Source organism: Haliotis asinina, chromosome 8 (genome assembly GCF_037392515.1).
Source record: "Haliotis asinina isolate JCU_RB_2024 chromosome 8, JCU_Hal_asi_v2, whole genome shotgun sequence".
In the NCBI taxonomy this organism is placed as follows: Eukaryota; Metazoa; Mollusca; class Gastropoda; order Lepetellida; family Haliotidae; genus Haliotis; species Haliotis asinina.
This window is the reverse complement of record NC_090287.1, coordinates 51,024,703-51,038,016: the sequence shown is the minus strand read 5'-3', so window position 1 is coordinate 51,038,016 and position 13,314 is coordinate 51,024,703. Positions and strand designations below refer to the sequence as shown.

General features: G+C 37.8%; 1 protein-coding gene across 6 annotated transcripts in view; it reads right to left on the bottom strand.

Moving 5' to 3' along the window:
* LOC137293475 (steroid hormone receptor ERR2-like) overlaps positions 1-13,314 on the bottom strand; it is an 81,505-nt gene that overhangs the window by 2,569 nt on the left and 65,622 nt on the right. For all 6 annotated transcript variants that reach the window (XM_067824034.1, XM_067824039.1, XM_067824036.1 and 3 more), the window contains exons 4-6: positions 7,708-7,821; positions 7,019-7,201; positions 92-364 (exon numbers count right to left, since the gene is read on the bottom strand). In XM_067824034.1, coding sequence (XP_067680135.1) covers positions 92-364; positions 7,019-7,201; positions 7,708-7,821 — 570 coding nt within the window. The remainder of the gene's footprint in view (positions 1-91; positions 365-7,018; positions 7,202-7,707; positions 7,822-13,314) is intronic.

Below are 13,314 nucleotides of genomic sequence, written 5' to 3'. Positions count from 1 at the left end.
TCACTCTTCATGGCAAATGAAAGGAATTCATTCTTGTCTGAATGTAAAATAATTGGGAAGACAATTGAACTCATCTTTTAACCTCACTTACCTATGTTGCATAGAGTGATTGCCTTCAGAAGCACATACTCCTCTTTGCTCACACCAAGATATGTGAATTTCTTGCAAAGCTTCCTTGTAAGAGAATCAAACTCTGAAGGTACACTGTATGTTTTGGCTAGTTCATGGGAAACCTTCAGGTCCTCTGCAAAGCTGAGTGAACCGTTGTAAGGACATGACCTGAACACTAAATTGAGACACAGGATCTCCAGCCAGGAGTGCTGCAGGAGGTTCATCTGGTCCTGTAAGGAGAGGTTGGTGAAACCTGCAACAAAACACAGAAAGGTCAGGTATAAGACAGTCAGTAAAAAACTGAGTGTGGACCAGACAATCATGTGAATGACAATCATAAGCATCGATCTATTAAACTTGGTTATGATGACATGCATCACCTGAATCAATGAGAGTAATGACCCAATCCACTTAATTGCCTCTGAAGACAAGCATTCCCATCTGGATCTTCATGGATAATCAGGACAAGTCAGGAATGGAGACTCAGTCAGTTCCTTCCGCATGTTAAGTTTTGTAATTTTTTTAGTATTTTGGTTGTTTGTTTAGTTTTGGATTTTTTTACATATACATTTTTTTTTCTTTTTAAGGGGGGTATGGGGCAGCGGGGAGGGGGGAGTCATGGTTAGCTTTTTGGTTTTTTTTGTTGTTTTGTTTGTTTTGGGGTTTGAGGGCTTTGTTTTTGTTTTAGTTTGACAGGGGGGAGGAGGAGAGGAATAATAGAACTTTGTGTCTTTGAGAGGGTTTACTTATATGACATTCCTATTCTCACAAAAAAAAATGTCAGTTGATGGAATGAGCCTTAAGCCAGGTATATTCCTCAAAATGTACATGTAGCTAAGTTACTTAATAATTCTTATTGTGTATCTCAAACAGTCATAGAGCCAATGTCACAAACAGAAATGTAAAACCTAGAGACTTACAACAGCTATTTGAACTGCCCCCAAAGAAATCTGTCTGTGCCCAAAGACAAGAAGAAATAGATTTTTATATATTTCATATGTATTTCTAGTAAATTACACACAAGTCTAATTCATCAGTTCTAAACCAGGTTTACATCTGTAGGGTATGGCCTTGTGGCCTTGCTCTGTTATCTTTCATGTATCATGGGACAGGAATCAGTTAGTCTTGTCACTGAGTAAATCCCAACAATCATATTTGCTACAAATTCATACTGACAGCAAATTGGATTGTGTAAGTCCCATGAAACTCTGGCCTCTATACGTCAGTTTGTTCATTAGCGGAAATATGTTACGTAATGGCCCTCATGGACCTGTCATACCGTACCCTAAGCACATAATTTCCATTTTTTTATTGACGATCGATCCATATCAATACATTTCTATCAGCTGTGATAAAGGAGCATCAATCAAAACAGCAAGTCCAGCTTCCCTCCACAGTCAGTAACGCAGTACAAAGCCATGAGGCACTTTCTACAAGGCCAGAAATAGTGTCAGCATTTAACACTTCCAACACTGCACAAGGGACTTCTCCTGTACATAGGTGAAGAAGAATCATATCAGTGACCTATATGTTATCCTATTAGAGATAGTTTACCACAGAGGGACTTCCTGCTCTGAACTTGCATATGAAACAGTCCTCATCTTTCTGTAGTTGGGACCTCAACATGATAAGAATGATATGAATCAAGCACTTGAGATACACACATTATTGTCTTAACCTATCTGCCCAATTGTAAAAGTTCAAGGGTTGCATGGCAAGATCATATGGCATGGCTGTCTTGAGTTTGACCTGTGTTCTGATGTAGTAGTGTCTTAATGTATTATTTTAACACAGTCAGATATGTGTCTTCCATACATGATACTTTCAAGACAAGTAAGGATGCAAACATAAATTAATCATATTGATTGATACATTTTCTAAGAATATGTTCCACCATTTTTAATTCCTCCCAGTTATATTATTACTTCACATGGTCATTACAAACATCAAAAGGTTACACCAAAACTGTTCTCAACTGATGATAACGCAAAGACTGACTCTAAGTGTCACCTGACAACATCAACCTGACAGGTTCTGACAGACTGGACGATGTCACAATGATTGCAATTATCAGAGGACTACATTGAGATGAGAAATTCACCAGCAGAGTCAACCTGTACAGTTTGTTCCCATTCTCACCATGCAACATTCTCACCCTGCAGTCCTTGTTACATCTGTGACCCATTTTAATCATGCAATGTCGTCCTGGGATACTATTCACTTTAGAAATATGTGAAAGAAAAAGGCGGAAATAAGACATGCATTTTTCAAAACTGAACCCATCAATCACAAATGATAATACACAAGTCTGTAAAGTTCAAAACACCAAAAAACTACCAGTGCAAGATAATGAATATTCATTTTCCTTATTCATTTCAGACAAGTTGCAAACGAAAGAGTTTCATCTATGAAGAGTGACAGGTGACAGATAAACTCCTCAAACTTTAGCTGTTTCAAACTCTTTTCCAAAGCTGATAACATATGCACATAGCAAACAGAGCCTTGCAACATTCTCTTGTCACATATCAACATTGTATAATAATGCCTGAGCCATCTGTCTATATTAACAAGCTGCTGCAAGACAAGAATAGGAAGCATAATTCCAATCAATCATTTTACATGGCTGATATCCTGTATTGTCGCAGAGAATCATCAGAAAAAAAAACAGAATTATAAATTCATGATTCTCATCGAGCACCAGGAAGCAGCAATGTTATTTCATTATCAAGATTAGAGAAACAACAGGAAGCACATGTTGAACAACACATGTAGGATTTGTACTGCTATTCTTCAGGTTTGGTCTTAATGTACATTTCAACATGTGCTCCACATTTAAAAATTGTTCATTGTATTTTTGTTTAAGTACCACATCTCATACATCAGCAGTTCATACATCAGCAGACAACATGTATGGAGTTAGTTCTTTCTTATTCAGATATCAATGAACACGACACACACAAAGCACAGTGCCAACATGAAATTTCTAATTCGTCAAGCCAAATGGGCGACATTTTAGTCCAGGCTGCAAGACGGGAGGAAGTCCCTGCAGCTCAGGTGGTGGGCAAGGCTCCAAGAGAAAATTCCCTGATAGGCCAAGCTGAGATCCATGACATGTCTACATCTAGGAAGTGAGAGCTAATCTCCACGGCCATATGGACTCGCTCACCACATCAAGAATTTCCATACATTAATTCATCTGGAGAATATGTCTCATCGCACACAACATCTGCTAAGGATCCACACAACCTTATTATGTTCCTTACAACTAAAGATAACAAACCTTGTCATCGAAAATAACAGATAAGCATGTATTGGAAAGCAGATACAACATCAACCTTATAGAAAATAACATGATTCAACTGCAATTCCCTAACTATTCTCCAAGTGTTTGTTTTTGTTTTCATAATTATTCATTTGTCCTGCCCAGGAACATTCGAACCTAAGACCTATAGTAAATACCTTACTGTCTAAACATAAACATGTCATGTATCCATGTAATTAACCCAGCCATTCCATTATTTCTGTGCTGATAAAGGGGCATGTTTTGGCATCATTAGTAAATTCATCAGTAATGAATGCACTTTCTGAACTCACCATAGAAACAGAACAAGGTTTTGAAAATAAACTTCTTCCTGCTATTGCTCACAACAACAATCCAATTAAACCAAATCAATTTTTTGGTGGTGGCTGTCGTCAACACCTGTTTCCGCTCGACAGAGAGCTATCCAGTCGTCCCAGCCCATCCATTTTAATTCACCTGGCACTAATTCACTATCAAATTCTTGTACAGTTTCACATCTTGGGAACTCATCACTCCAACAGGCGATCCCAATAACAAAGGCCATTTACAAATTTATTTAACATAATTAGCAATGGGATAAATGCCTGCTCACATATCAACATAATAAACTATGTCAATACCCAGAACTCCAGATAAGATTTGCATATAATACACTATATTGACACGTCAGCGTATGAAAAAGAAATAAATATTTATGCTTACACAATGTCAAAATAACAATGTGCATTTACCAAGACAAAATCACTTTGCATAAAGTCTGGATTCAAGCCACTGAAGAACTTACAGGTTTTTCCCTCTCTCAATATTCTTGATTAATAGAATCTTGATCAAATCTAAAGGCAATAAAATTAACTCAGATTGAATGCCAACCATGGTTTCTTAATGCTTCACAGATTGGTCCAATATATTTCTTTCTACATGTCCTCTAAATAAAAGCTTCATCAGTTTCTCCATCATAATGTAATGAGGGCAACAAACCTCATCCAAAAGATAATCAGTCAGTGAGTGAGTTCAGCTTTATGCCACACTCCAGATATAGCATGGTGGTCTGTAAATAATCGAGTTTGGAGTAGACAATCCAGTGATCAACAGCATGAACACTGATCTGTGTAACTGGGAACCGATGACGTGTGTCAACCAAGTCAATGAGCCTAGCCATCCGATCCAGTTGGTCACTTCTTACGACATGCATAGTCTTATAGCAAGTTTTATAGCAAAAGATAATCAGCCTCCTTCTAGACAAGTTGTCATGCCAAGGAGCATGTTTCCCATTTACTTGAAGCTACATGGAATATTTCTATTGAAGTAATCTGTATGAAATATACAGACATACCAACATAGCATGAAACATGACAAGGACATACAGATGATTTAAATGCATCCAAATGAAATAGCATTATACAATATCTGTTTAAATACATTTGTACAATTTTATCATGACAATACATGACATACAATAACAACATTCTATTCTGAACTATTTCAATCACATGTCATAGACAGCTGCATCCACTAGGACTTGGCTAGCCATCATTGTGTTCACTGAAGCACACAGAAATCTTTATCTGATAAACTGGAGCTAATAATGGACTTATAATATCTATGTTTCTGGGAAGTAATCACCTACATTAATTATCATTACCAAAATGGGTGCACCAGTTGAATGCACAGAATGAGAACACAATTATGAAATAAATGAATTTCTCTTGATGGAGTTGAAATAATTTCTGCTAGGATCATGTTGGGGCCAACTGGTACTAAAATATGCATCATGAAAACTGTATGTCATGCTGGTCAGCAATATGAAAGTTGTATGACATAGACAGCAATATGATAGCTATAGCATGGTGTAATATGACCGTTTTAACACACATTCATCAATATGACAGCTGTATCACCATAGAGACCAATATGACAGCTGTATCATATATACCCAGCAATATCACAGCTGTATCATACATGGCCAGTTATACAAAAGCTGTATCATACATAGTTAGTTATATGACAGATGTATCATACAGTCAGCAACATGACAACTGTATCACACAGACAGCAGTTTGACGGATGTATCATACATAGTTATATGGCAGCTGCATCACACAGCCTGCAATATAACAATTGTATCATATATAGCCAGCAATATGACAGCTGTATCATATATAGCCAGCAATATGACAGCTGTATCAAACATAGTCAGCAGTATGACAGCTGTTTTATGCATAGCCAACAATATGACACCTGTATCCTGTATGAGTATCAATATGACAGCTGTATCAAACATAGCCAGCAAAATGACAACTGTATCAAACATAGCCAGCAATATGACAGCTGTATCATACATCATCACTTATATGCCAACTGTATTATATAGTCAGCAATATGACAGCTGTATCAAACATAGCCAGCAATATGACAAATGCATCATCCATAGTCAGCAATGTGACAGATGTATCATATAGCCAGCGATATTACAGATGTATCATACAGCAATATGACAGCTGTATCATACATAGTAAGCAATATGACACCTGTATCACATGACCAGTAATATGACAGCTGTATCATACATAGCCAGTAATATGACAGCGGTATCATAAATACTGTAGTCAGCAATATGACAACTGTATCACATAGCCAATAATATCTCAGTTTATCACATATTCACCAAATTGGCAGTTGTGACACATGGCCTGCAATATGAACAGTGGTTCATATGGACACCGATATGACAGCTGGTCATTGCAAGTTCAGTACCCACAATCATAGGTTTCTATTTCAACCAAAGGAAGCATCACTGCACAGCCTCTCCAATTATACAGTCCCTCCAATCCTAACCCCATCACCACTATCAATGTACTGTTTGCCTTTAATATCTTTTACTATACAAAGACATTGAGCAATACTAAACACAAAACAAAACGTTGGTATAGCTGATAAATATATCTGATGAAAATGTACGATTTGTAAAAAAATAACCACATTTACATCAAATTGTCTGCCACGGTGACAGTAGCAGTGACATCTGTTACTTTACAAAAGCACCCACACAGCATGTTAAGAGGTCATGTAGGACAGGCCACTGTATCTGAATATGTGAGCAGGAGTGGATCTGAATCATAAGGTTGTGTTACAAAACCTCATTGCAGTGTGCACAAAATCTTGTGGTTGTGCTACAGAACCTAATAGTTGTGTGTTCAGAATCTTAAGGTGTTACATAACCTTACTGCTGTTGTGTTACACAACCTCATGGTTGTGTTCAGAATCTTAGGTTATGCTTCACAGACTCATTGCGTGTGCACAAAATCTTGTGGTTGTGCTACAGAACCTAATAGTTGTGTGTTCAGAATCTTAAGGTGTTACATAACCTTACTGCTGTTGTGTTACACAACCTCATGGTTGTGTTCAGAATCTTAGGTTATGCTTCACAGACTCATTGCGTGTGCACAGAATCTTGTGGTTGCATGTACAGAATATCATGGCAGTGTGACTCCTGGAAGTATGATCATTTGCTCAACCAGACAACACAAATAAACAAACAATAATCTGGTGAAGCTGACACTTCTAGTTGTAACTTAATTATAAAAAAGTAGGATGGCTGAAGCTCACCTGGCACCTGTTTGGCCCAGCTGATGGTGATGACCAGTTCTCGATCAGCAAGGTCAGACACTGCAGCCATGAACTTGACTTCATCATCAGGTTGGTTGGGATCTGGCGTAGCATACAATTTGTCTAACTGGGTTTCCAGTGCAAGAAGTGTGTTGAGAATCTTAAAATCGGGAGTTGCGACGGCTGTAAGAAAATAATATCATTGTCAACAGAATGATGTCTAGTAAAGTCTTTATGGTTAATGCCTATTATCCTATCCAGTGTCAGACAGGACCCCAGGGCTTTCAAGAGAATTTTAATGCAAACCAAGAATCTTTGCCTAATTCCTGGATCTCAGCATCAAGTTCAGTCGACTTCTGGTATTGTTGTTTAATGCCAACTATAGTGACAATCCGTAAAAACAATAATAATATAAAAGTCAAAGGATCCAATGATTTGACATCACAAGCATCTATCTATGCAAATGAGATACAATAACTTGGGTGAACAAAAGTCATGCTAGTCTAAGGAATTGATGCCATCCGTCAACTCTCACAGACAGCATGGGCAAATGAAGACCAATTTCAACTGGATTTTCCCAGATACTCAGTATTAGAAAATGTAAATAATGTTACAAACAGTACAAAGAATTGAACAGCTGAATGTCTCATAAAAATTGAATTCCAAGTTCTGATATCAGATGCACTTACGATCTTGACATGGCTTCTTAATTACAGGTATAATCTGTTGTATCAATGGATGACTGTCTGATGAGCTTCTCTTGTATTTCTGTCTGCCACCCCGTACTCTGTCCAGGCGAACACCTGCAAACAACAGAACAGATACTATTCTCTGTACCTCATAACAAAGATGATGACTCTTATCTTCAACAGCAGCTATAATGATGGGTAGTCTTATCATGTCAGGCTGCAGCAAGCTTGCGTGTGATTGTTTTTAACAGGCATCAGTGACTGTCAGCCCAAGCAGGGAAAACAGATACGATGATAACATTCCACTGAGTGTGTCATAAGAACCTTCGTTTAGGGAAGAGTTATGGCATTCACTTCCCTCTACATTGTTCTGCAACATTTATGATAGAAATCCAACCATTACAATTTGTCTCTAACATAAAAAAATACATAGTAACTGAGCCAAGAGAAAAACAACAGGAGACCTATCACAGTGCCCTATACATCTGACAAACAGCCCATCATTGACATCAATCTGACGCTGTTGTAGATTCATTCTGCTGCTACTTGATGTGCCTTGATGTTCCTCAAAAGAGTCACATATTTTGCTTAGGCTCAGCTAGTTGTATGTGTTGTTTAATGCCGCACTGAACTGCACTCTGGCTATATGACTGCCTGTGTAAAATGACAAATCTGCCCACTCTGCCTTGTCTCACAACAGTAAAGGCTGCTGGGATCTGTCCTATTTGCTAGGCCAACCAACATGAACAATATAGCAAAAGATTGTGGGGTTACTGCTCATGGTAGGTAAATATTTGACTGACCCAGTGAATGAATAGTGGGTTCATGAGTTGGGCTTACTGGTTCCTAAAACAGTATTTCAATTAATTCATGATGACAACTTGCTTGGGAGAAAGCCTTCGGTGATAAGTGCACTTTGGGTACTTACTAAGGCTGTAGTGAATACACTCTAAGGCTACTACATGTACACACTGCGTATCACGCTATGGGCAATGACATTCAATTTGAAGTGAAACTACTCCTTTTTACGTATATTAAATTACTGTAATAGTGAATGATGAATTGAATTTATGAAAAGATAGTTTCCTTCACAAGTTGTGAAGAGTGAATCATAACTGCCCTTGTGTTCATGACTCAAGAAAACTCCACAAACAAAAACATGAAAACAGTGAAAATGTTCTCTTCATGAATGAGTGTGCTAATTATGATACAGTATGTCAATGTTTTGGTGAGCATATGGTACAGTGGCAGGAGAGAACTGTAAAGATTTAAAGTTCTGCCCCAGGAAAGAACACTACCACCAAATTCAGTTGAGGTAAAACTTGTCGCCAAGCAAACACAAACAATATTTTATTAAGATATCCAACCCACTAAAAAAGGCACCACTATGCCACCAAACCTATCTATGTACCAAGTTTGGTGAAGAAGCAGTGGACAATTTTAAAGATCTGGTCCGGAGAAGGTGACATTCTCATAGTCACAGCTTAAGTCATGTTTCCATGGAAACTGCAAAAAATGGAATTCATAGCTGGGTCTAATCCACAAAGGCACATCAGGGATCATGCTTGCCATATGTACCAAGTTTGATGGAGTTAGCATCTATAGTTTAGGAGATCTGCTCCAAACAAGATGACACTACCATAGTCACAACCTAAGTCATGTTTACATGGCAACTGCAGAAAACAATGTTCATATCTGGGTCTAATCCTCAAAAGGCACATCTGGGAATCATGCTTGACATATGTACCACGTTTGATGAAGCGAGCATGTATAGTTTGGAAGATCTGTTCCAGACAAGATGACATCCACATCATCAGTCATAGTCACAGCCTAAGTCATGTTTCCATGGAACCACAAAAAATAAAATTCATATCTGGGTCTAATCCTCAAAAGGCACATCAAGGGATCTTGCTTCTTATATGAGCCAAGTTTGATGAAGCATGCATATATAGTTTATGAGATATGCTCCAGACAAAATGACGTCCTCACAGTCACAGCCTAAGTCATGTTTTCATGGAAACTGCAAAAACTGAAATTCATATCTAGGTCTGACCCCAAAACAGCACATCTTGGGATCATGCTTGCTATGTGTACCACGTTTGTTTAAGTTATCACGAATAGTTTAGGAGATATGCTTCGGACAATGTATTGCAGACACACTGACAGAGAAATTTACTTCATTGTTGAGGGGGGATAGTTAACATTCCAGTGGTTTGTTGTAGAAAAAATGACAGAATATGACAAAATATCTGAATAGAGTCGATGCCTATGGCTCTGTACAAGGTTCAATAATGTTCCTCATCTATACCTCAACAGAAATATGCCTACAAGATCTATCCAATTAGTGACAAGATGGCTGAAAAATATTTGAATCCAACTGGCCCTGAGGAACTTTAAACCTAAAGGTGTATTGATGCCAGTGTACTGACACCAGTGCACTGATGCTGTTGGAATAACTTCATTTCTGTCAGCACGGCTGGGGCTAGTTCCTGTTTGTGGTAGCTGACATTTTGAAATCCTCAATGGTTTTAGCAAAAACAGCAATTTCATTCAGGACAAAACACAAACAAAAACATTATGCTCAGTGTTTATCAGTATGAGGACTTTCAATAAGAAATAAATTTCATCACCTGGTTTTCTATCTGACAAGTTATAAAGACGAAGTGGACACAAATGTATGTCACTGACCATCAGTGAACAGAAACTTTGGCGGATCAATTGTTTTAGTTATGAAGACGAAGTGGACACAAGTGTATGTCATTGACCATCAGTGAACAGTAACTTTGGCGGATCAATTGTTTTAGTTATGAAGACGAAGTGGACACAAGTGTATGTCACTGACCATGAGTGAACAGTAACAATGGCGGATCAATTGTTTTATTCATTTTCTACTCATCTCAGTAGAACATATCTACTTGAATGATGATAAATGGTGGATCAAAACAGTAACTTCTAGCCCATTTCTACAAACTGAAGTGACATTGTCAGAATGAGGTCAAACTTATATTCATCTAAAAATAAATGCACCGTTAAAACTAGTAAAGACTATGCAATTCTTTCATACTATTATAGTTATGTTTTTTGTTGGTGATGTTGAGTTCACCAGTGAATACAAAATTCCCTTACAAAGATCATGAACAATAGTGCATACACATGAATTTAGCGAAAAACATGATAACATTTCATAATAAATTATAAGGAGTCCTGTATTTGTCTTTTCGGGAGGTGGGGGAGAATGATAAAAATGTACACGTACAAAGAGAACGTCATCCAAAAGTATGACAAGTATTTAGGGAGGGTCATTACTTTCAGTATACAAGATGTGAAGCCCATTTCTGGTGTCCCCCTATGAATATTCAGAGGTTCAAAATATTTTTTTAAAAGTCACTTGCTTTACAATAAAAGCAACCTCAGGCATTTGTAATTTTAACTATTCTCAGCTTTCAAGCTGTCTAGGCAAGATAAAGCCCACACCATGGCTATCTAACAAAGCAAATAACACTTCATTCAACACAACATTACATCAACTAGATATTTCTGAACTTGTAAACACAACACAAACAAGCACTATTACAGTCGAGTCATGGTTACATCCCAGATGTGATGAAATTACAGCATATACAGGGTTTTATCCACTTTGAAGAAGTCCATCTCAACAAATGTTCACGGGTTTTCTTTCACATAGCAAAATCTTACATCATCTTCAACTAAAGAGTATTACAGAAACCATGTAACAAATCTGGATTTACGTTTTAATTCAAAACAAAAATATAGGTTCAACAACCACTGGAACTTTCAGATTTGTTAGAAGAAAAAAATACCTATTCTTAAAAAAACAATACATTCTGTTTTTCTTAGGACAGATAAATAAATTACAACAGAACTTTAAGCTTTTCCATGTTCTACTCCCAAATGACATAGTATGCAAACCTCATCAAGCCCCTAACAATGAACTGCATATAGGGTCAAACTGATCGGGTCACAATGCTCTAGCGGGTGGAATGATCTTACATCTGCCCTTTGGGTGAGTGTTGTTAGGTTGTCCTGCCAGTCTAGGGTGCCCCTCAAAATGAGCTGACACTTGTCTAACTACCTCCTTACATGTATTTACAACAGGCAGATCCATGGCTGTCATCACAGCATCACGTGTTCATCTCACACACAACCTTCAGCTTTCAGATCTTATTTCTGTGCATTTCCCATCTCTTATACTGAATGACAACGTTAATAACACAATGTTCTGATTGCTTGTGTTCTATGGCTGAATTACACCAAGGACACTCGTTCTGTATGAGTGATGACTTTAAGATTACAGGAAAAGGATATTTTCCACATCGCTATGCATAACAACAATCCACACCACTACAATGTTGGTAATTTTCATGTATAATGCTACAAATTATTTGCCTTTTTTATACCAAAGGAAAGTCAGAACTTGTTTTATTGGGGAAGACTTCAGCAGTTAAGCCTTTTAACATTTCAGTGTAGCCATATTCACTGCAATTACAAGCAAGTTTAAACAGGACAAGACACTGTACAATTATGTTGCATTGACAGAACATACAAGTCCATCTTTCTATGCCAATACAGTGCCACCATCAATTCCACTTCAAATTTGATACAAACTGTTAAAGTTTCCTTTCAAATGGTCATTATCAGAAACATCATACCATATATGTGTCAGCAAGAGAACAGACTATACTTGGCATATTAAGTATTGCAACCCTGATCTTAGCCACCATGCATGTGAAGTCAAAAAGTCATAAAACAATTTTTTCCAAAGCCTCATTTCCAAATATCAACAGTTGACAAATCATATCTCCAATGCTATTAAGGTCTAAGGCTTATCTGAAAAGACGTTTTCATCTGATTCACTGGCCCATTAAATGTTTATTGGAGGTTGTAATGAGCTGATTTCAGTGGAAGAGATCCCCTTTCCTTCCTGTACAAGGAATGGCATCTCTAACAGACAGAGCCGACCATGGTTCCTCCTGTTTAAACAGCCAGGTGTGGCAACAGATACCTTGAGGCCATGTTCCCTTCATCACTTCCACAGAATACCAACTAAGCACCACCTAACAGAATCCACTGACATTTGGGATGCATGTTACCATAGTAACAGTGCCTGGCTACCTGGAAATAAGACAAAGCAGTGAGAGACAGGTGGGAACAGGCCTCAGTTACTGAACATTGCTAGGATTGTTTGCCAGGCTGATTTTCAAGGGTGGACGGATGTGAACTGCATGTCTAGATATCTATTGCTGGGGCAAGGATGAATTCTGAGCAATCATTAAGGTCTATCTGACTCGGTCACAATTAGAACAAGGATGTATGGCCTGGGTTTCACGTCTTAAAAATACAGATTAGGTCAATTAAGGCATGGCGGCTTCCTGATGGGGTGAACAATCATCATCCAAATCTGCCAAATAGCTTCCTTATCTCTTGAAACCAAAGCATGTTGGAACTTGGATGCCCTCATTGCTTGTGCGATTCTTAGAGTATTTGTGTGACATTTAGCATATCAATCAATACAGTCAGCAAAGAGGCACTGCAACTCCCATAAATGTTTATCACTAAATGAGAAAGGGCATTCAATTTATTCCTGTT